This window comes from Mesoplodon mirus (genome assembly GCF_964341445.2).
Source record: "Mesoplodon mirus genome assembly, chromosome: 9".
Lineage (NCBI taxonomy): Eukaryota > Metazoa > Chordata > Mammalia > Artiodactyla > Ziphiidae > Mesoplodon > Mesoplodon mirus.
This window is the reverse complement of record NC_138985.1, coordinates 78,124,332-78,148,895: the sequence shown is the minus strand read 5'-3', so window position 1 is coordinate 78,148,895 and position 24,564 is coordinate 78,124,332. Positions and strand designations below refer to the sequence as shown.

At 40.3% G+C, this 24,564-nt stretch overlaps 1 protein-coding gene across 2 annotated transcripts in view; it reads left to right on the top strand.

Moving 5' to 3' along the window:
- Window positions 1-24,564, top strand: part of DOCK4 (dedicator of cytokinesis 4) — a 484,498-nt gene that overhangs the window by 357,192 nt on the left and 102,742 nt on the right. For both annotated transcript variants that reach the window (XM_082631603.1, XM_082631602.1), the window contains exons 23-25: window positions 3,077-3,269; window positions 17,844-17,971; window positions 20,466-20,600. In XM_082631603.1, the coding sequence (XP_082487729.1) occupies window positions 3,077-3,269; window positions 17,844-17,971; window positions 20,466-20,600 (456 nt within the window). The remainder of the gene's footprint in view (window positions 1-3,076; window positions 3,270-17,843; window positions 17,972-20,465; window positions 20,601-24,564) is intronic.

The window sequence follows — 24,564 nt, the reverse complement described above, 5'->3', positions numbered from 1 at the left end:
TTTGTATCCTTTACAGTTTCTTTTCCTGTAATTGATATCTAGTCTCATAGCATTGTGGTCAGAAAAGATACTTGATATGATTTCAATTTTCTTAAATTTACCAACGCTTGATTTGTGACCCAACATACTATCTATCCTGGAGAATGTTCCATGAAAACTTGAGAAGAAAGTGTATTCTGTTGTTTTTGGATGGAATGTCGTATGTATATCAATTAAATCCATCTTGTTTAATGTATCATTTAAAGCTTGTGTTTCCTTCTTTATTTTCACTTTGGTTGATCTGTCCATTGGTGGAAGTGGGGTGTTAAAGTCCTGTACTAGTATTGTGTTACTTTCGATTTTCCCTTTTATGACTGTTAGCATTTGCCTTATGTATTGAGGTGCTCCTATGTTGGGTACATAAATATTTACAATTGTTATATTTTCTTCTTGGATTGATTCTATTTTAAAGTCTATTTTTTCTGATATGAGAATTGCTACTCCAGCTTTCTTTTGATTTCCATTTGCACAGAATATCTTTTTCCATCCCCTCACTTTCAGTCTGTATGTGTCCCTAGGCCTGAAGTGGGTCTCTTATAGACAGCATATGTACGGGTCTTGTTTTTGTATCCATTCAGCCAGTAGATGTCTTTTGGTTGGAGCATTTAATCCATTTACATTTAATGTAATTATCGATATGTATGTTCCTATTACATTTTCGCAATTGTTTTGGTTTTGTTATTGTAGGTCTTTTCCTTCTCTTGTGTTTCCTGCCTAGAGAAATTCCTTTAACATTTGTTGTAAAGCTGGTTTGGTAGTGCTGAATTCTCTTAGCTTTTGCTTGTCTGTAAAGATTTTAATTTCTCCATCAAATCTGAATGAGATCCTTGCTGTGTAGAGCAATCTTGGTTGTAGGTTTTTCCCTTTCATCACTTTAAATATGCCCTGCCACTCCCTTCTGGCGTGCAGAGTTTCTGCTGAAAGATCAGCTGTTAACCTTATGGAGATACCCTTGTATGTTATTTGTTGTTTTTCCCTTGCTGCTTTCAATATTTTTTCTTTGTATTTAATTTTTGATAGTTTGATTAGTATATGTCTTGGCGTGTTTCTCTTTGGATTTATCCTGTATGGGAGTCTGCACTTCCTGGACTTGATTGACTATTTCCTTTCCCATATTAGGGAAGTTTTCAACTATAATCTCTTCAAATATTTTCTCTGTCCCTTTCTTTTCTCTTCTTCTTCTGGCACCCCTATAATTCGAATGTTGGTGCATTTAATGTTTTCCCAGAAGTCTCTGAGACTGTCCTCAATTCTTTTCATCCTTTTTTCTTTATTCTGCTCTATGGTAGTTATTCCTAGTATTTAATCTTCCAGGTCACTTATTCGTTCTTCTGCCTCAGTTTTTCTGCTATTGATTCCTTCTAGAGAATTTTTAATTTCATTTCTTTTGTTGTTTATCATTGTTTGTTTGCTGTTTAGTTCTTCTAGGTGCTTGTTAAACGTTTCTTGTATTTTCTCCATTCTATTTCCAAGATTCTGGATCATCTTTACTGTCATTACTCTGAATTCTTTTTTAGGTAGACTGCCCATTTCCTCTTCATTTATTTGGTCTGGTGGGTTTTTACCTTGGTCCTTCATCTGCTGCATATTTCTCTGTCTTCTCATTTTGCTTAACTTACTGTGTTTGGGGTCTCCTTTTTGCAGGCTGCAGGTTTATAGTTCCCGTTGTTTTTGGTGTCTGCCCTCAGTGGATAAAGTTCGTTCAGTGGGTTATCTAGGCTTCCTGGTGGAAGGGACTGGTGCCTGTGTTCTGGTGGATGAGGCTGGGTCTTGTCTTTCTGTTGGGCAGGACCGTGTTCGGTGATGTGTTCTGGGGTGTCTGTGAACTTATTATGATTTTAGGCAGCCTGTCTGCTAATGGCTGGGGTTGCGTTCCTATCTTGCTAGTTGTTTGCCATGGGCTGTCCAGCAGTGGAGCTTGCTGGTCGTTGAGTGGAGCTGGGTCTTAGCGTTGAGACAGACATCTCTGGGAGAGCTTTTGCCGATTGATATTATGTGGTGCTGGGAGATCTCTGGTGGTCCAATGTCCTGAACTCAGCTCTTCCACCTCAGAGGGTCAGGCCTGACACCCAGCCAGAGCACCAAGACCCTGTCAGCCACACACCCAGGTACGTGGGGAGTTTCTTGCCTTTTTGGAAGCCTGAGGTCTTCTGCCAGCATTCAGTAGGTGTTCTTTAGTAGTTGTTCCACATGTAAATGTATTTTTCATGTGTTTGTGGGGAGGAAAGTGGTCTCCTTGTCTTACTCCTCTGCCATCTGGAAGGTCTTCTCCTAGCCCAGTTTTTAAAGTATGCCCCTCAGGGTTTGATGTTAGCATATTTTTTTCCCCTTAAAATATAATTATCAGGTTTCTTTACTTATATAAAGAATACAGACAGTTCTGGGTTTTCAGTATATCTTGAAGAAACCTAAGGGGTTGTTCTAATGATCTTGTTGTTTTACAGGTGATGAAACTGAAACCTACAGGGTTAAAAAGATTTGTCCAAGGTCACAGAGTTTATTAGAAGCCAAACTAGTCCTACATATAATATAGGTCTTCTGATGCCTTCTGATGTCCTATGTTTTTTTCTTTAATCATAAATTGAGTGCTTTAGAGCAGTAATGTGTTTGGCTTCTTAAAAGTAAATGAGATTTAAATGAGCACTTCAGAAAGCTTCTCCAAAAAGAATGAAACATAAATAATTACAATCCAGGTCTTAGTTGAGCATTCTTTCCATTTGATCATGCTGCATTCTGCTGATTCTCTGGGCATTTTGTCCATCATCTTGCTAATGTCAGTAGTTTTACAGAATTTCCCAGTTTTTACTATGTTGTACCTTTACGTATTTTGAAAAATTGCTCTATTTTGGTACACTTTTTTTTTCTTCTAAATTTTGCCTTTTAACCTTTTTAGTCTTTTTAGTTTTGGTACCAGAAACATTTTACATTCATTTTTCTACCATTCAAAAATATTTGTCACGATCTTAAACTCACTGACATTTTATAGCTGATTTCTCAGGTCATATCTGGGAATTGATTTAAATTTCATTTCTTTAAGGCTGTGTTTCTGAGCTCCTTCCCAGCTGTGTACTCGGAGCTGTTGAAGCTCTTTGATGTCCGGGAAGTGGCCAACTTGGTACAGGACACCCTGGGCAGTCTGCCAACCATCGTGCACGTGGATGACGCCCTGCAAGCAGTTAAACTGCAGTGCATTGGCAAAACCGTGGAAAGCCAGCTGTATACCAACCCAGGTAAGGTGCTGGGTCTCTTGGATGAAACAGTGTCTCTAGAAAGCCATTATTTACATTTTGTCATTATAGGTCAGCAGAAGCAATTAAAAAGGAAGCTAAAAACTACTTTCTCAAAAGCATTATTTATTTGGATGGTAGAATAAGTTTATTAAATAGTCAGATACAAAAGTATGGCTCTTCAAACTTTATTTCTAGAAAGAATGAAAACTCTAATGATTAAATTATTAATTCTAGTCATAAGTTGTAGTGTAGGGCATGCTTTTTTCCTTGTGCTAGATTTTTTTTTTAACATTCAACAAAATTTAACATTTTTCTTTCAGAGATGCTTACAGGGACCTGCTATGATCTTTGTTTATTTGTCTCTTTTGTCCTTAAAAGTTTTCCATCAGTTTGTGTTCTGAAACTGGTGAAAGTTTCAGTGTACTGTCATTTTTTATTTTATCCTAATAGCAAGTGACTAATTACTAAATTGATTTTGTCATAATATCTATTGTTAAATCCCATTTCCTCTTGTTTTCTTCTGGTTTGTTTCTGAAAAAAATAATAAAATACCAGTCTCATTTTAAAGTTTAAGAAGTTTCTGTTATTATCATGGAATCAAAAACTTTTAGAAATTCTTCTGAGAATTATGTTTTCACATGAATGCAGATATGTGTGTATTTTTGAAGTGGTGTTTAAAATATATTTAATAAACCTTTTTTTACATTATTTTATCCTAAAACATTTTAAACATACAACAAGAATAGAGCGTAATATGAGTAAATCATTAACAGATCTCAGCAATATCAGATATTTGCTCTGGGTCTTTTAAGAGATTTGTCATTATAGAAATATTCAGGCCCTCTTGTATATATTCGCTTCCTTCATAGAAGTTTCCACTATCAGAGATTCCATTTCTATCTTCTATGCCTTTATTCTGTAGCTATAAAAACATTTTTTAACCTCTTGAAAATTTTTTCACCTTTTAGTCTTTATATGATGACATTATGTTGAATGTCATGAAGTAGAGTGCTTCTTTCTGACTAATATTACACTTTTATATTTATCCATGCTACTAGATATAGCTGTAGTTCTTTTTTACTCTTGTATAGTATTCCACTTAGTGTGTGTGTGTGTGTGTGTGTGTGTGTATATATATATATATATAATGGTTAATTTATTTTTTCTCCTGTTGATAGACTGTTAGTATGTTTCTGATTTTTTTTTCTGAAATAAACAATGCTTCAATCAACATGAAAGAAAGTTCAACCTTCTGATTTTTCCACATAAAAACACATCTCATCCTGGAAAAAAGATGTTTCTCATGGTAGTTTTCAAACTCTATCCCTGAGAGCCCTAGAGGTTCTGCTTCAGTGGTTAGGGCTTCCTCCAGGGTTAAGAAAAGGTGGTGTGAAGTGGAAGGGGTTATGGTCCAGACCAGGCATCCCAATTTGACTAGACTTTCAATTTTTTTTTATTAAACTGAGAAGAGTTCATTCCCCTCTCAGAAGAATAGTTGATTTTTACCATATTTCTCCCTCACAGGCCAGATAATTCTTTGTTAGGTTAAAATCTGACACCAAAAGAGCAACACAAGTAATGAAAACTGTTTTCAAATATAAGGAAATTATCTGGGGTGATTGTGTTCATTATTTGCCCCTGGGAGATGTGTTCTGTCTGTGGACTCAGTTTCTTATTGATTACTGATGCTCAGGAGGCGGTAGAGAAATCAGAACTTAGGAGAAACAAAAAGTAGCTGCTACAAGCCGGAAGAAAAGATACCAGCTCTCGGTGGGAGGTGATGAGATTATTTACTGGGGCCAGGATAGAGGGACTCTAGAGACCAAGGATGTGTGGACCCTGGAGGGTCTGTTCTTGTGATCTGGAGGAGAGGGTCAGAGCCAGTGCTGGGATTTAGTGATGGTGACACTGGTGTGGAGGAGGAAGGGGAGGCGGGGGAACCTGCCTCTCATGATATGTGGGACAGTCACCATAGAGGATGATTATGGGGAAGCATAAACTTTTGGGAAGCAAAGCAGCTCCCGATCAATGGAACACTTAGAAGCATGTGCAGATGCTAGTAAGAGGGTCGACTTCTGTCAGTGCCCCAGGAAGAGAGAATTAGCTTGCTGTTTAGTGACTCACTACTGAGGAAAATAGACCGTCGTCATGTATAAATGGCAGGGCGCATCTGGAAGGAGACCATCTTCATGGAGAAAAACAGCAGGCATTTCTGAGAGCCTTCCAAGGCTCAAACTACCCTCTATTTAAGTCACATGGGACCCAGCAATAGTGTTAGCAAACCTAGAAAGTATTTCTAGTGACTGAAATTCTAAGTCAGAAACTGTGGACTTGGGGGATACGTGGAGCACATCTGTGTTGTCCGGTTGAAAGATGAGATACTGGAGGCAAAGATGTGCAATGCAAATCATTGGCTCCGTAGACCGTGTCAAAGAACCAGGTAGGAGGTCTTGGCTGGTGGTTAAGAGGAGAGTGTGAACCCTACAAGGGCCATGGCAAGTCTCACAAAAATAAGCAGATTCTGTCTAATTGGAAGAAGAAGAGGGACAATATAAAACTGTAACTAAGGGCATTGTGTGGATGCAGAGAACCATAGTAAGAGAGGCTCTGGTAGAGAACAACAGGTAAAGGGATTAAGTCTAATACATTTGACGTCTACTTAAAAAAAAAAAAGTACACACACTTCTTAAAACAAGGAAAGGAGTTTTTAAAGGGAGTTTGGAATTTGGTTGCCCCAGTTTTATCTTATTTCCCCCAAAGTACCTATAACCAGATGACAGAGAATGGGTAAATATTACCTAGGAAGCATAACCAAAAAAAAAGAATAGCATCACCAAAATATGGTGAAATCAGACTCGTGTTTTACATATAGTTTTGGCCTCTTAGTTTCCTATTGATGCTACAACAACTACCACAAACTTAGTGGATTAATGTAACTCAAATTTCTTATGTTACATGTCTGTAGGGCAGAAGTCCAAAACGCTTCTCACTGGGCCAAAATCAGGGTGTCAACAGAGTGACATTCCTTTGTATAGTGTCTAGAGGGTAATTCGTTTTCTTGCCTTTTACAGCTTCTAGAGGCCACCTGCATTCCTTGCGTTGTGGCCCCCTCCTTCATCTTTAAAGCCAGCAGTGTAGTGTCTTCACATCTCCCTCTGACTCTGTCTAGCTGCTTTCACTTGTAAGGATCCCTATGTTTACATGGTGCCCACCTGGATGATCTCCCTATCTCTACATCCTTAATTTAATCATGTCTGCAAAATCTCTTTCATCTAACATATTCTTTTCACATAACATATTCACAGGTTCTGAGAATTAAGATGTAGATATCTTTGGGGGCAACTGTTTATTCTGCCTACTACATGTGGGTAAAACAAACAGTTCAGAAGCAGTGTGATGGCGTAGAAGGTCAAAAACACTCAGAAGTCTATGAATTTTATTTACTTATTGAAAGTAAAATAAATGGAACACGAAGTGCTGCAGTCATGCAAGTACACACATCTTGGCCAGATGGAAGTTACAAATGACACTTTTCTGCTTAAAATTATAAATCTGAACAGGGCAAAATAAAGTAGTGATAAGTATGTTACAGGGTGTCAACTGGCTATGTATTCAGCTGAAGACAAAGTACTTAATTCTTGACTGCCTTAATGACAGTTCCATTTCTCAAAGCATTGTGTATGGCAAAGATAATTGCTACTCTGAGCTGAATTCTGATCAGCAAAGATGAACTGGTCAGTGATAGAGTAGTGAGAAGAATCTGAGAAAGTGATCTTATTTTCTGGGGGTTCATATTAGCTAGAAAGGCATGTGGAGCACAATTGGCCCACACTTTAAGAAAATAAATTTCAGAACATTTTGGAGAACAAGACGGCAGATGTTACAAGCCCCTAGGAGAGAGAGAAAGTTCTGAAAGTTGGCTTTGTATTAGAATCCTATATTAGGGTTCTGCAGAGAAGCAGACCCAATAGTGTATGTTTGTGTGCGTGTGTGTATGTGTGTGTAAGGAGATTTATTGTAAGGAATTGCCCCATGTGCTTATGGAGGCTGAGAAGTTCCAAGGTCTGCAGTTGGCAAGCTGGAGATTCAAGAAAGCAGATGGTGTCGTTCCAGTCTGAGTCCCAAGGCCTGAAAACCAGGAGAGGTGATTGTATAAATTCCAGTCTAAATCTGAAAGCAGGAGAAGATGGACTTCTTAGCTGAATGACAGGCAGAGAGAGTAAACCCTCCCTTACTCCACCTTTCCTTGTATTCAGGGCTTCAACGGATTAGGTGAGGCCCACCCACATTGGGGAGGACAATCTGCTTACTTTGTCTACCAAATCACATGTTATTCTCATCCAGAAACACTCACACAGACACACCCAAGATAATGTTTAACCAAATATCTGGGCTCTCATGGCACAGTCCAACTGACATATAAAAGTAACCATCACAAATCCCAAGGAGAAAAAAAGTGGAGGAGACACACAAAGGAAGCATCATGGCTGCAGAATACCTCTAGTTGAGCTTAGATTAGAAATTAATACATACAGAATACAAGGTCAGCACCACAGAAGGGAATGAAAAAAGTGATAGGAAGGTTCAAGCCATCTTCAGTTAAGGGCCAAGGGGCAGCCTCAGGGCTGGAGGCATTCCACAGCCAGGCAGGACTGAGTCAACCCCTTTGAGCTGCACCCTCAAGGTGAGAGTCTAGGGCATCTGGCCAGACCTGAAAGACTTAGCTCAGATTTGGAATTTAAGCAAGTTGTTATTTGATGTCTAAATCATGTGGGGTCCAGTCAGACATACTTAAGGTATAAAAGTTGAACAAGTGACTTTTCCCTTTTTCCCCACAATTCTATTCTTCCTGTTTTTTGAAGGCCAGGAAAAGGTCTCAATGATGTTGGAGAAGACAGCTTTAGCAATGGCAAAAAGAGTAGATTTGAAGTATAGAGGTTGGGGCAGGGAAGTGTGGAGAGCGGGAGCAGAGGGATGGTTTGAGCAATGGGGGTGAGAGGGCAGGTGCTGAGTCTTCTCAGACAGCAAGGTCAGGCTCTGGGGGACTGTGGTTTTGCATCACATTTGCACTGGGCTCCATTGCTTGTCACTTGAATTGTTCAGCAGAGGTCTGTAGTCATTGCTGAGCTATTTGCTTGCTAAGAAAAAGTCATATACATTTCTACTTTGGGATAATTGAGCAGTTTATCAGGCAAACCTCAGCGCAGATAATAGAGGTGAGGATAAGTGCACTGAGTGTGTAATGACGAGAAACATGACGGTGCTACTTTCTTTTCCTACACAATAAAGAATCAGATTTCTTAGGGTAGGGATTTCTTTTTTTTTTTTTTTTTTTTTTTTTTTTTTTTTTTTTGCGGTACGCGGGCCTCTCACTGTTGTGGCCTCTCCCGTTGCGGAGCACAGGCTCCGGATGCGCAGGCCCAGCGGCCATGGCTCACGGGCCCAGCCGCTCCGCGGCATATGGGATCCTCCCAGACCGGGGCACGAACCCGTATCCCCTGCATCGGCAGGCGGACTCTCAACCACTGCGCCACCAGGGAGGCCCAGGGATTTCTTAAGAAAGCATCCAAAAGTCATTTTTTTTCCTTTTCACCAGAAACTTCTCGGTCCCTGTTAGCTCTTTTGTGGATTTGATACAAGGCTGCAATGAAAGTAAAGGAGAGAGGGAGGAAGGTGGACTATTAGACTATTTTTACAGTTTATTCTGGGAATGAATGCCTCCACCTCCCCATTCCACCTCCCATTTTAGGCCATAATATAAAGGAAGGATGTGTGATGGTTTATCTATTAATTTGACAACTTTAAGAAGGAAATATTACTACAGTTGACGGGTGCCTGGTAGCTTTTATTTCTTAGAACTATAGTTAAAGCATAGTTGAGTATTGACTTCTCTGTCACTGCAAGTGATTAAATTTCTTTCACTTTTGAAAATGCCATTTGCTTAAAGCTTTTCTATTAGCCAGAGCTTGCGCTGTAGTAGATGGGCCTTATAAAGATGAGCAGAGTTGCATGAATAAGGGCTGCTCTTTTTCCCTAGAAGTAGAATGATAATGCAGGACCACTGGAAGAAGTGTAAAGACCTTAGTTTTTTTAATGTAGATTTCATGTTGGTTAGCCAATATAAAAATAGTTTTGTTTTGTTTTTTTGAAAAATCCCCTGAGACCTCAAGAAAGCCTTTGTTAAAATATCTTTAGTGTTTTGCCCCCTCTAGTCTCAATTCCTTCATCCACTCCCTCCTCACTGCCCTTATCTGTGTTTTCCCCCAGGTCCCCTTGCTCGAAGTGGAAAAACTTAGGAGCGAAGGCCTTTCTGGGTGGCCTCCACCATCAGGGAGCTCTGAAAGCACTTGCTGAGAGTTTCGTAGTTTTCATAGTTGTTCAGTCTCTATTCTTGGCTTTTATTAAAGATATGCACACATAAAAATTTTAAGGTGTATATATTGGTTAAAACCATGTTAAAGTGCAGGTTCTTAAAGAAGTACTTAGAAAAGGGCTTCTTTGGAAAAGAATTTCCACATCTTTCCCTAGAAGAGAAAAAGATAAAATTAGGAGTTTTAGGTAATGCGCCACTCTAAACATAGAATTTAAAATGAAAAATATGCATCACCAAAATCGTAGCCGACCCTAAGTTTTATCTGTGGCGTTTGAAAATAAAGGTAAATGTACATATTTTGGGCTACTCACCATCCAATTTCAACTTTGTTCTCTGACCTTATTTCTGATCTCTTCAATACTGATTGAATGAACAAGCACGTTTCTGGGGAAAGGGTGAACCCCTATCTTTTCATTTCTTATCTGTCACTCAGTCACATATGCACAGATTTCCGGGGTGGCGGGGAGTGGAACCGGGATGTGTGTCTTGTTTCCAGTGCCACAAGCAGCTGCCATGGTTTGCGTTGAAGTATGGTGTTAGGAATAGCTGCTTTCTCCTGGGCACCCAGGGCGAGTGCCAGCACGTGGAGTCGCTGCACACTGGACTGTGATAATGTGATGTGCAACCTACTTACTTCCCATTTAAGCTGGGTTAAAATACGAATGCAGAGCTTCCCTGGTGGTGCAGTGGTTGAGAGTCCGCCTGCCGATGCAGGGGACACGGGTTCGTGCCCCGGTCCGGGAAGATCCCACATGCCGCGGAGCGGCTGGGCCCGTGAGCCATGGCCGCTGAGCCTGCGCGTCTGGAGCCTGTGCTCTGCAACGGGAGAGGCCACAACAGTGAGAGGCCCACATACTGCAAAAAAAAAAAAAAAAAACACAAACACAGAAATGTCAGGTCCATTTCAGTTGCCCGTCAGATCCAGTAGAACTCATGGTGTAGCTCATTCATTCATTCAACAAATGTTTATTGTGAGCAGACCCCATTCCAGGTATTGTTATAAGTAATGTAGCAAATTACAATACAGTCTATGTGGCAACACTCTCCACCTAGAGACCTCAGAGTCGTTCCTGAAGCCCTCTTCTCCCTTGCCCTTCATCTCCACCTACCACCACCACTGCTCTTGGGCCTCCACAGCGTCTTCCATGCCCAGCCATTTCCCCCTCCCCAGCTCCCACCTCTCCATACAAACTGCCACCTGCTCTGACCTGCCTCAGTGGTTTCTATACTTTTCCCCCATATCTCCCTTCTCCTGTCCATCTGTGTAGCCATACTTCCCTTTCAGAAACTCATACCAGATGATGTCACTCCCACCCAGTTCCTTTATTCACATCCCAGTTGTTATATTCTGTTTCGAGGGCACACTCCAGGCCTTGTGATCTGGCCCGGCCCACCTGCCTGGTTCCATCTCCATATTTCTTCACTCTGCTTGGAACCCACTTTCTCCTCTTCCTTTCTGAGCCTAGTTGACCCCCATGCACACACTTCAGGGCTCAGATGAACTCTCATTTCTCCAGAAATCTTCTATCTGCCTCGCCCACCCCATTATTACTCTCATTCTTTGGCTTTTTACTTCTTGGATAACCTAACACATCTGTAATAACGAAAGAATTGGTGATTTAGTTGTTTAATGTCTGTCTCCTGCCCGCATCCCAGAAGGAAAGCCTCAGAGAGCAGGGGCTATATTTATCTTGATGATAGTTCTATCTTAGCTTCTGTAACAGTGCCTGGTACATAATAGTTGCTTGATAAATGTTTCGTGAATACTAGGTACTGGATCATGGCTAGGGATCAGGATGGAGCAGCAATAGCTGTTGAGTAAATGATGTGCATTAAAGAAGGAAAGTTTTATTACAAAAGCAACTTTTGAGCTAAGGTTGAGCATGAACATGACAACAGAATAGTGTTCAGTGCTGGAGTCCCAGACCAGGAGCACAGCACAGTTGACAAAAGTAAAAAGTCCACCTGAGGCCAGACCTCCTTGTGCTGGTAGCCCTGTGGCAGGCATTAAGAGAAATACGAGACTTCTAACCTCACTCCCAAAAGAAATCAAGAAATCACTGAGAGAAGACAGGCGCACACAGATAAAGGCACTTTCCCACTGATGGATACTTTGCATTCCTTAGGATTTTGCTTTAGGTGCGGGGTGTGGGAGGGGATTGAATCCACTGGGTAAGAATCACACAGAGATCATCCTTAGCCCTGTATTTTGTTTTCTTCTGTGATCCTGACTTTGTCTGCATGGCATGTAGCCCCTAAGTCATCTGTGATCCTTTCCATTCTGATTGTTGTCTGTCCTCTAATGTCTGAAGGGCTTGTTTGCAGGTTTTGTTGCTATCTGTAACATTGGCAGTTCAATTCCTGGTGGCTTTGATGACAAAGACCTAACCCAGCTCTGATTTCAGGGTTTCCTGTGCGGCTGGTGCTTCCCTGCAGCCAGCAGCTCTGCTACATGCAAAGCTGTGCCACAGCTTGACCTCTTGCCCACCTGGTTTACCATCTCCCCGTCCTGAGGCTGCCACAGAGCAGCTGCTTAGGTGTCCTTGCTGATGTCCAGCCCACGCTGGGATAGTTTGTGGAGAATGGCCAGCAACCCTGCATGCCACCACAGGACTCACAGACCTCACTCCCGTGGGGACAGGTGACTACAGGGATTGTTGTCTAAAGCCTTGTTGATAGAGGAGGCAAAGATGATGACTTTCCTCGAAATCAACCACAAGGAGGAAATTCGTCAGCATTTTTTAGCTGCTTCTCCTCCTTCCTAGCCCCACACCCACTGGAAATTGCTATCAGGAGCTGGCTTTATCCACTCAAGCGTGTACAGGCAAAACAAAAAGTAAGACACAATACAGTGAGCTTTATATGAGATACATAATGTGAGTGTTTTGACCCTTTCAAGGATAGAACCTGTATAACGGATACTGTTGTTAAATGTTTCGGAAGTTAGTGTTTGTTCAGCTATGGGTTTTCTTTTTTCTTTTTTTAATTAATTAATTTGGGGGGGGGCTGCATTGGGTCTTCGTTGCTACACTCAGGCTTTCTCTAGTTGCAGCGAGCCGGGGCTACTCTTCAGTGTGGTGTGCTGGCTTCTCATTGCGGTGGCTTCTCTTGCTGTGGAGCACGGGCTCTAGGAACGCGGGCTCAGTAGTTGTGGCTCACGGGCTCTAGAGCACAGGCTCAGTAGTTGTGGCGCACGGGCTTAGTCGCTCCGTGGCATGTGGGATCTTCCCAGACCAGGGCTCAAACCCTTGTCCCCTGCATTGGCACACGGATTCTTAACCACTGCTCCACCAGAGAAGTCCCTTCTTTTTCCTTTGAGCCTTCTTGATGAATCCAGGTATTTTCTTTTAAAGGTAAGCATTAGCATTTCAACCAGTCAGCTTGTTTGGCATTTACCCATCCATTCTATCCTGTGCATTGGCTGATTGCCCTACTAATGGAGAAGCAGCAAATCTACACACCACACATGAATTATTTGTCTACCTTACTTACTTTTTTGGCAGTAGAGATTTTCTTAACAGTTGGCTGCAAATTGGATTTTTAGAAATCAAATCCCACTGGCTGCAAGAACATATCAGATAAGCTTTATCTTCCTTTCTAATTAAGCATCACTAGACAGTGACTCCTGTTATTTAAGCTTTCAGTTTCCTTTTCTTGGCTCTTTTTCTCAAGTAATTGATTTGTAAATAAGTATTTAAGTTCCCCGGTCACGCTTCCTGTTGAAAGGAAGCCTGCAATGAATTATTTTACAAGTTTGGGTTTTAATACTCGGTGTTCGTTTTCTTAAAGTGAACTGTGCCTGTGCCTTATGTGGTTTGTTTTGATGGTGAACCTAAGGCCGTACCTCCTTGTGTTGGTAGCCTGGTGACAGGTGTTAAAAGAAATATGAGACTTCTAACCTCACTCCTAAAAGAAATAAAGACAGTAAGAGAAGTCAGGCAAACGCTGATGAAGGCACTTTCCGAATTGTGAATACTTTGTTTGCATTTCTTATGATTTTCATTAGGATACAGGGTCATATACTTTTTCACCTATGGATATACCTTATTTTATTGTCTAGGAATCCAGTGCATTGTTAAACTGAGTGGGTGAAATTGGCCATCCTTGCCTTATTTTTGAGCTTAAGGAGAAAGCATTCATTCAGTCTTCTACTATTATTATGTTAGCTAATGGCAGGCATTTCATTAATGCCCTTTATCAATTTGAGAAAATTACCTTCTATTCTTATCTTCCTGACAGCTTTTATCATTAATGGATGCTGAATTTTGCATTTTTCCTACATCTACTGCTAATATGGTGAATTACATTGATTGATTGACTTTCAAATGTTAAATCAATTTGCATTCCCAGGATAAATCCTGTTTAATGTGTGTGTGTGTGTGTGTTATGTTAAAATTTTATAAGGATTTTTGCACCTGTGTTGATGAGAAATGTCAAATCTGTAGTTTTGTCATGTAATGTCTTTGGCTAATTTCGGCATAGATAGTGTTGGCCTCATAAAATGAGTTAGTTGTATCCCATGTTTATTCTGTTTTCTGGGAGGATTTGTGTAGACTTGATACTCTTTCTTCCAATAAGTGCTTCATAGAATTCATAGAAGCCACCTGAGTCTAGAATTCTCCTTGTAGGCTCTTAACAGCAAGTTCAGTTTCTTTAATAGGTATAGAGTTATTTAGATTATCCACTTTTCCTTTAATGAGTGAAGTGGAATTGTAATTTATGCAAACTCTTTATAAGACACCTGGTTTTTTATAAACCAAAATTAATCCATTTGAATTGTTGCACAGATGACATCTTTTAGAAAATCAAGCGGAGCAGGACAGGGGCTGGGGCATTTGTAAGTACACATCTCGTAAATAATATGCCCATTATTGGCCCCCAGTAGGCACTAATTTTGTGCTCATGACATCATGTTGAAAAATAGACCTTCAGGACAATAAGCGTATTCACTGTTTCTTTTTCAAAAGATTGAAATATATACTGCATAAGTCAATTTTTAGATTACTATCGCCTTACTATTTCAAATACTAATGCCAAGTTAGAGATCGAGATAAGACTTCCATTTAAGGGAGGATTGACACATGTGTTTATTATTCGCAGATTGACTCACTGAAACTTATTTGTAGCCCCCGAATCAGTACTGTGGCACTTTTATATTCATTCATGGGCATGCGCAGATTGGTGAGCACTTGGAGTTCCAGGATGCACACATTCCCAGCTGAGGTCGAGCAAGACGATGCTCTGCTTCCATTTCCACTCATGTGGGGATGAGCAGAGGGCAGAGGCAGCAGAGGGCAGGAAGCTCCAGCTCTGGGGCCCGTTTAATTCCCAGTTTAATAACAGTTTATCCCTGTTAGTGCGGCTCCTTCAGGCAGGTCACTTCACACTTCTGAACCTCATTTTCTCTTTTGTAAAATAAAGAAAATAGAATCTACCTTGATGAGTTGATTTTAGGATTTCAGATTGTAATCTCTGTGAGGTATGCACAAGTACCTATATATTTCTCCTAGGAGAAATGATTCCCTTTTTGCCATTTCACTGTTCCCAGTGACTTTTTAGGAATGAACTACCATGCATAAGAGGAAATCAACCCTATTTATCTTTCTTCCCTGATGAAAGTATATGAAAATGAGCTTTAGATGTTAAACAAACCTTGCTTTTAACATAAACCTCATCTGGTCCTGAAGTAATACTTATTTTATATATTGCTGGCATTGATTTGCTAAACTTTTGAATTGTGGTTTTGTATCTATGGTCAGTAAAGGAATTTTTTAAAAATATGGAATCTCACAAGTTCAGGAGAGTGGGAGAGGAGATGACAACACATAAGAGATATCAACGGTTTTTACAAAGTCTGACAGCAGACAAGAGAAGGCTGAAACACAGGTTTATGGAGTTGAGGCAGAGCCAAGAAACTAACTAGTTTATACCACAGAATTGCAGAAAACTCCGGATGGTATCGGAAAGGATCAGGAATTGAAAATACGAGGTATCTCTGAAGATTAAGGGTGCTAGAAATTTTTTAAATCTTTAGAAGGAATATTTAGTATCCCACTCCACCCTACCTCAATCCCTCCGCTATTTTAGCAAAAAATCTAAAGTTTACTCTCTAGAGTAAGTGAATGAGACATGCCTGGATTCAGAAGAATCAGGCAATGCTAAATTTCGGGGGTGAGGCTCCACACTGTAACCAGGGCCTCAGTAAGCAGATTAAACAGAGGAACCCCTACCAGCCACTTCCCCACCAGCCACTTACTGTCTTGATTCCTCATTACCTAGAAAATGATGGGTTCATGCTCCCCAGAGAGGAGATGAGCAGATTTCTCTCTGGAGAAACTGACCAGCCCAAGAGCAGACATCTCAGATTCTGAAATTTGGGGGTCCCCTAATGAAACATCTGCATGTCTCTCCTCCCTGTGGTGAAGCCTCATCAATCCACAAGCTTACCTAGGCACACAGGTATTTTTTTTTCCCAGTTAGCATTTCAGTACCTCACTTGAAAAGATGAATGGACAATAAAAGATCACCAAATACTGGAGAAAAACCTCTAATAGGAAAGGCAGAGGCCAAAATGAAAAAACAAACAAACAAAAAGAACTTGAAAGACAAAGATAATTAAGGGAGAAAAAAATCAAAAAGTTGTCTCTGATTTCCCCAGAGAGAGAAGATAGTGTATCCATGAAACAAGAATGGGAAGCTATAAAGAGATCATTCAGAGAAATAAAGACGAATGGCTGCATAATGAAAATGCAACACCTCTTGTTTGAAAATTATTAAGAATTTCATGATGGCTGCAACAGAGCGTTACACCAAGTGTTGACTGAAAAAACAAAAACAAAAACAAAAAAACGCACAACCCCAGAGCTGTGAGTTAAGTTTTATTTGGGGCAAAATGAGGACCATAGCCCAGGAGACAGCCTCCCAGATAGCTCTGAGGAACTGCTCTGAAGGTAGCAGGGGAGGTCAGTATATATGTGATTTTGGCAGGCAAAAGGGGATATGTGCAGTCAAGCACACGTTTTGGTAGGAGGTGGCTGCTAAGCAGATGTCTCTGTTAATGATTTTAGTGCTTTTCTAGATATGAGAAGATGTAAGAAATTGGGCTCATAAAATTTTCTGAAAAATATCTAACTATCTGAAGGCCTGTTCTGCCAGTTTTTCCCAGAGCACAGAATGCTTCATTCCTGATCTCCACCCTGAACTCCTTTCAGGGTGTGTTGAAGGTCAGTGACTGCAGTAGCTAGTGACTTCATCCTTGTAGAGGCAGATGGCGAGAAACAATTTTTCGTCCACACAAGCGTAGGGCCCTTGTGGGCACAGGGATCTGTGTGACTGCACAGGTTGTACGGCCACACCACTGGACTTGGAAATGAGAAGGACACTTGGAGATTAAATATATGATAGTGTAAATAAGAAAATTGAATAGAGGGGTTGGAAGGTAAAGTAAGGAAATTGCCCAGAATTTTAGACAAAAGATGAAAAAATATTCAAGAAAAGTAGAAGACAGCTGAAGAGATTCATGATGTGAATGTAGTCAGAATTCCAGACAGAGGACAGAAGAAATAGTGGGAAAGAAATAATCCTAGAAATAATTCAAGGCAAGTTCCCAGCACTGAAGGACATAGGTTTATAGATTTAGAGTCAAGGCAAGTCATATAGTCATGAAATTTTGAATTACCAAGAATAATTTCCTGAAAGCTTTCAGAGAGAGAAAAACAAAAATACAACAACAAAAATCTGATCTTGGACCGAGGGTTGGAAATCAGGATAACAGCAAACGCCAAGTGTTAATTTAGCCAGAAATTGTATACAACTCTTTTGAGAGGCTGGGGAGAAGAAAAGGGGGTGAAAAAACTAAATTCTCATCTACCATAGTAGGAAGTCAGTAGATGATCCATCTCAAAGAAAAATCTGGAAATAGCAAGAGAAGCATGCCATTTAGGTATTGGGAAGTAAAACAAACAAACAAACAAAAAAAAAAAACCCCACCTATTTCAATAAAAGAGTCAAAGGTCTCGCAAGTGCAGGAATCATGGGTTGGGGAAGAGACTACTGTTTTTCAATATCAACCTTGTAGAACTAGTACCTTTCTAACTACATGTATTAATAATTTAGCAATTAAAATTAAAGAGTAGATAAGGATTTGCACGAGGTTTGCACAGGACTCTTCCATGTGACACTAATGCTTCTTCTCCCTCCAGATTCCCGGTACATTCTCTTACCTGTCGTGTTACATCACCTCCACATGCACTTGCAAGAACAGAAGGACCTGATCATGTGCGCTCGGATCCTTAGCAACGTATTTTGTCTCATCAAGAAAAATAGCTCAGTAAGTAAATATAGGTTATAAGATGTAGTTCCCATCAAATGGCTTCTGGAAATAAAATCTTAAAAGTCTTCAGATAAACTACACCAAAGAGTCATCCTTTGAGACTCTCACTTTTATTTCCAGCTGCGTTGGACTTTTTACTTTTCTTCTAAAGGAATTTATTTTTTAACCTTGTGGGATCGCTGTAACCCCAAATAACCTGGGTTTCTTAAAACTTGTATTTCAAGAAAGAACTGAATACCCAATGAGAAAAATTAGAAATCTCAAAGCCTCCCACATGTGTCTTTAATCTTGATGAATGCTCTGTGGCGAGAATAAATTATTGCTTGCAAAGACAGCCTGTTTGGGCCCATTATGTGAAAGATTGCATGATGATGGTCCAAGCTTGGCCGTGGGCCTTGGGCCCAGCCCTGTGGAGATAGAGAAAGCAAAGGAGAGTCTCAGAAGCCTGGGGGTATCTTGTACCACAACTGTTACTCACCCGACAGTAATCACTCCATTGTTATGGCTTTAGGAATTCCTGTCGTGTTCCTGACTCTGGAGGCAATACAGTTGCATTAGACAATGCAATGTCAATAGAGAAAAACCACACGCTTGCTTATAAACGGGGACAACTCGGAGTATGCATGTTCATGGCTCAGGGGTCTGATGTGAAGTCAACATATGAAGTATGCCCTATTCAGTTCTGTCAATCTGCATCTGTTCACTAAGCAGCCTCATCTGTAACAACCTTTACAAAGCAGGGTTTGGCAGTGAGTGCTAAGATTCATTTCCCTGTCTCCCTTTTACTGCTATGCTAGTTTCCCCATTTTTGTTCCTCTGACTTATGATCACCTTCTGAAGAGCTCAGCAATCAGCTGACATGGGCTTCCAGTGGAAGTGGTGGAGATAGGGCCCCAGTGCTGTGGGAACAGAGGTGGCCCTTGAGAGAAAAAGGCCAGAAGCTCTGTGTCTAAAAGTGTGGTACGATAGCACAGGGAACTCTACTTAATACACTGTGGTGAACTAAATGGGAAGGAAATCTAAAAAAGAGGGGATATATGTATATGTATGACTGATTCGTTTTGCTATACAGTAAAAACTAACACAGCATTGTAAAGCAACTATACTCCAATAAAAATTAATTTAAAAATAAATAAATAAATAAAAGTATGGTATAAGGCACCTGCATGGGAAGGCCCATTGCTTTTTACACCCCCAATTGAATAAAGCATAGCTATGCTGGGCCTAGTTAGAATGTTTTTGCTAACTCTAATTGCTGAGAGTTAAAAGTAAGTTCAGAAGTTCACTGCAGAAAACTGAAAACATCAGGTGATAGTAGAGGTGATTTTTTTTTTTTTCTCCCATTTCAGTGTGAAAGTTGCAGTCAATTTTTGTACTTATCTGATAAGGAATTCAGAGCAGAAACTCTGCTCTGGGGGAAAATCCTTAGTAGTTTTCTTACAAGTGTAAGAAAGTTTATCATAAAATCCTAGCCAGGGCTTCCCTGGTGGCGCAGTGGTTGAGAGTCCGCCTGCCGATGCAGGGGACACAGGTTCGTACCCCGGTCCGGGAAGATCCCACATGCCGTGGAGCCCGTGAGCCATGGCCGCTGAGCCTGCACATCTGGAGCCTGTGCTCCGCAACGGGAGAGGCCCATGTACCACAAGGAAAAAAAAAAAAATCCTAGCCAAAAAGCTCTTTTAAACTCATACTTTCTAAAAGTTTTCTTTGCAAAGGGAATCTCCTTGGTACAAAGTATTTGTAATCATAGTGCTTCGTCTGGTGCAGGTATAATAACTCAAATCCGCTACATACAGTCAGTGCAGAGCAATTTGCATTTCTCTCTCAAGTCCTGGGGGCTTAAATAGTACTAATTTTGCTTTGGAGAAGCAGTCCCTCCATGACCAATGACATTAAGTCCAGTCTGTAACTAACAGTATTCACCCAGACTGAATGCTGTTTGCTAACCTTTACATGTAGGGATTTTTAAAAATCATTTTTATAGAAATAGTCATTTGCACTTAAAATAGAGTTTTGGAAAATGACCTGTGCAACTCCAGTGATGAGAAGAATAAATGTAAGCACAAACTGAAATCAAAAAATTATAGACTCTTAAAACCAAGAGGGATGTTTAGTGAAGAATCAGCCCCAGAAAGGCAAACTGACTTGCACAGGGACACACACCATGTTAGTGACATAGCTGGTGTTCTGAATTAGTCTGGGGTGCTTTCCAGAACATCACCCCATCATTTTACTTGTATCTCAGGTACACACTGCACAGTGGAGTTGAATGCTCTTGGATAAGCTGTTAACATCTCCATGTCCTTTGTTTTCTATAAACGAAGGTCATTCACTTAGGTGAGTTAGGGGAGGTTCAGGTCTGTCAAGCTCTCGAGTTCTCTGACTCTTTGCTTCTATATTTGGAAATGTGCTTTTTCCCCTTTTCCAGTAAAGAGAGATTAATATATACTTTAAGCCACAATTTCCTGAACACATTATTTTTTTTCTTAAGGAAAAGTCTGTGCTGGAGGAAATAGATGTGATAGTGGCCAGCCTGCTGGACATCCTGCTGAGGACCATATTGGAGATCACCAGTCGACCACAGCCATCCAGCTCCACCATGCGTCTCCAGTTCCAGGATGTCACGGTAAGGCCATAAAGCAAATGGCACACCAAACAGCATAGTTGTGCTTGTTAAAGCCTCAGTTGCTTTGAGGGTGGGTTGCTGTTTATAAGCAGCATATAAGATATTTTTAATATAAGATATTTTTAATTACAGAAAGGCCAAATTGGCGCAGTTTATTTTCACTTTGCCCAATTTAAGTTAACCTGGTTCTAAATCCCCAGTCTTCTTGATAACTTTTCATTCTTTTTTTTTCATCCATCGAATTGCTTGGGTAAGTGAGAATAGTGAAATAGAGCAATAGCAGCTGGGGGTCCTGAGTTCTGATTCTGAATTTTTCATTATGACTAGTAAGAATCTTAATTTGGGGTGGAGTGAGGGGGGCTCAGTTTCCTCAGCTATGAATTGAGAAAGTTTGACTTGGTAACTTCTAAGATGCCTTCAAGCTCCACTATTATGAATCTAATATAACATGATTTATAAGAAATATTAAGACATAAATTTATGTGATAGTTCATATGTGTATATATTTATACGTGTGTGTGGATAGCGAGAGAGAGATATACATAGATAGATGGATAGGTACATAAATTGATTTCTATTTAAAACTCACGTTCAATTGATCAAACATTTTTTTTTCTTAGGTCTGATTAAGAACATTCTTCCAAATACCATTTGCAAAAATGGCAGTAGATGCTATAGTTTTCACATATAGATTATTTACAAAAATTTCAGCCTTTTGCCATTATTTTTACAAATTGTGCATTATAGAACCCGTCTTAAGAATGTTTGCCTAGCCCCTGATGAAAATAATTTTTGTTTTTACTTAAAAAATAAAAAGTCCACCCTGGCTCTCCTGCCAAAGTTGAACGTTTAAGGATGACCATCTTGCATTGAATTTTATTTTCTCTCCTTTCAGAGCTAAGATTTACCTGATTCCTCCTGCCAAGCCCTGGGTTTGGGAAGTAAAGTTAAATTATTTCTTTTAACAAACTAAGGTTAAAGAGAGTATGAAAAAACTTCCTAATATGTGTAATAGTTGTACTGCCTCATTAAAAGAAAAGAGCAAGCAGTTAATTTCTCATGGTCTGATGGAATTTCATGTGTAAAATGCTGCCTACCTCATAGGGTTGGCTTTGTGTATTTAGCTATTATTTGGTTCATAGTAAATGCTCAAAATGTCATTTTTTCCTGGAAACCACTGGAGTTCATTATGGGTTTGAAAGTTTGAGGGGTTTTGTTTTGAATTTGTTTGTTCTGTCTTTTCATGTTTTTCTGAACTTTTTATTTTGCAATAATTGTAGAGTCACGTGCAGTTGCGAAAAATAACATAGATATTCCACGTGCCTTTTTCCCAGTCTCCCCAATGATAACCTCTTATCGAACTATAGAACAGTATCACAACTAGGCTACTGACATTAATGTAACCAATATGCAGAATATTTCCATCACCCCAAGAATCCCCCATCTTGCCCTTTTACAGCCAAACTCACTTCCCTCCCATCTTCACCTCCTTCTTAAGCCTGACAACCACAAAGTCTATTCTCCATTTCTATACTTTTGTCATTTTAAGAATGTTGTATTTGAGTCACTTCACTGTACGGCAGAGATTGGCACAACAATGTAAATCAACTCTACTTCGATTAAAAAAATTAATTTAAAAAAACGTTGTACATGGGCTTCCCTGGTGGTGCAGTGGTTGAGAATCTGCCTGCTAATGCAGGGGACACGGGTTCAAGCCCTGGTCTGGGAGGATCCCACATGCCGCGGAGCAACTAGGCCTGTGAGCCACAACTACTGAGCCTGCACGTTTGGAGCCTGTGCTCCGCAACAAGAGAGGCCACGATAGTGAAAGGCCCGCACACCACGATGAAGAGTGGCCCCCACTTGCCACAACTAGAGAAAGCCCTCGCACAGAAACAAAGACCCAACACAGCCAAAATAAATTAATTAATTAATAAAACTCCTATCCCCAACATCTTCTTTAAAAAAAAAAATGTTGTACAAATAGAATCATACAGTATATAACCTTTTGTGATTGGCTGGTTTTTTTTTTTTTAAGTCAGAATAATCCTCTAGAGATTCATCCAGGTCATTGTGTGTGTGTATCTATATATAATTTGTTCCTTTTCCTTAGTCAGTAGTTTTCATGGTATGGATGTACCACAGTGTGTTTAACTATCCCCATTGAAGGCCATCTTGGTTGTTTCAAGAATTTAGCTGTTAATAACAAAGCTGCTATAAACATTTGTGTGCAAGTTTTTATCTAAGCATAAATCTTCATTTCTCCAGGATAAATACTCCCAAGAGTATGACTGCTGAATTGTGTGGTTGTCGCATATTTAGTTTTGTAATAAATGGCCTGTTTTCCCTAGTGGCTGTATCACTTTACATTCTCATATACACAGTGTATGATGAATGATCCAATTTCTCAACACCATAGTCAGCATTTGGTGTTTTCACTTTGAAGAGTGGAGAGGGGATGGGGGCGTTCTGATAGGTAGGTAGTGATATCTTATCATGGTTTTGATTTGCATTTCCCTAATGGCTGATTATGCTGAACATCTTTCACATACTTATTTGCCATCTATATATCCCCTTCAGTGGGATGTCTTTTTATGTCATTTTCCCATTTTCTAATTGGATTGCTTTTTACTCTTGAGTTTTGAGAGTTCTTTATATATTCTAGATACTTGTCCTTCATTGAATATGTGGTTTACAAATATTTTCTCCCACTCTGTAGATTGTTTTTTTCATCCTTTTAACAGGTCTTTTGTAGAGCAAAAATTTTTTCATTTCGATGAAGCCCAATTTACCAGTTTTTCCTTTTACAGATCATGCTTTTGATGTCAAGTTGAAGAACTCTTTTTGTCTAGCCCTGTATTGTGAAGGGTCTCTCCTAGTTCTTTTTTCCTAAAAAGTGTTATAGTTTTCTGTATTACATTTAAGTCCATGAACCATTTTAAGTTGATTTTTGTATTAGTTATGTCAGATGATTTTAACATCTCTATCACCTCAGTGTTGACATCTCTTGTCTTTTTTCATTCAATTTTATATCTTGATTTTGGGTATGATGAGTGATTTTCAATTGAGATCTGGACATTTTTGTAATATAAGACTTTGGATCTTATTTAAACCTGTTTCAGGTGGCTTTTTTTTTTTTTTTTTTTTTTTTTTTTTTGCGCGGTACGCAGGCCTCTCACTGTTGTGGCCTCTCCCATTGCGGAGCACAGGCTCCGGACGCACAGGCTCAGCAACCACGGCTTACGGGCCCAGCCACTCTGCGGCATGTGGGATCTCCCCGGACCGGGGCACGAACCCGTGTCCCCTTCATTGGCAGGCGGACTCTCAACCACTGCGCCACCAGGGAAGCCTTCAGGTGGCTTTATGTCACATGACTTGGCAGGGTAAGGGGTTGTGTGCCAATTCATTATGGCCAGATGGAGGTAGAAGTCCAGGTTCCTCACATTGTCTTAACTGACACAGACCAGTTGTCATGAAAGTCCCTGCTCCCTGTCTTGCTCTCCGCTCTGGAGAGAGATGTTGGGTGCCTCATCACAGCCTTGTGAGGATGGAAGTCTTGGCTCCCCATTTGGCTTTTGCAGGTGTGAGAAAGGCCAAAGTGTTTTGCAGAATTCAGCTGCAGTAGAGCAGTGACTGCTAAAAGTTTTTTCTTCTTAAACTGCCCATTTCCTGATCCTTTGGCCCAAGAGAATAGGCTTTTGGGGGGGCGGATTTTCGTTGCAGTAGTTGGTGTTTCAAGACGGCCAGCTTCTTCGACTCCAGGGGTGGGATATATGAGGCAAAAAGAAAACCCAGGGAACTCAGCACTATGTCCTTCCCTGGGTCCAGTGTCTCTAGCCAGTCTTTTCTTTCCACCTTCCAGAGTCGTTTTCTGTTTGTTTTACATATAATGGAGGGGTTTTAGTTGTACTTGGCAGGAGGAATTGGGAAAAACATATATACTCCATCTTCCCAAAAGCAGAAG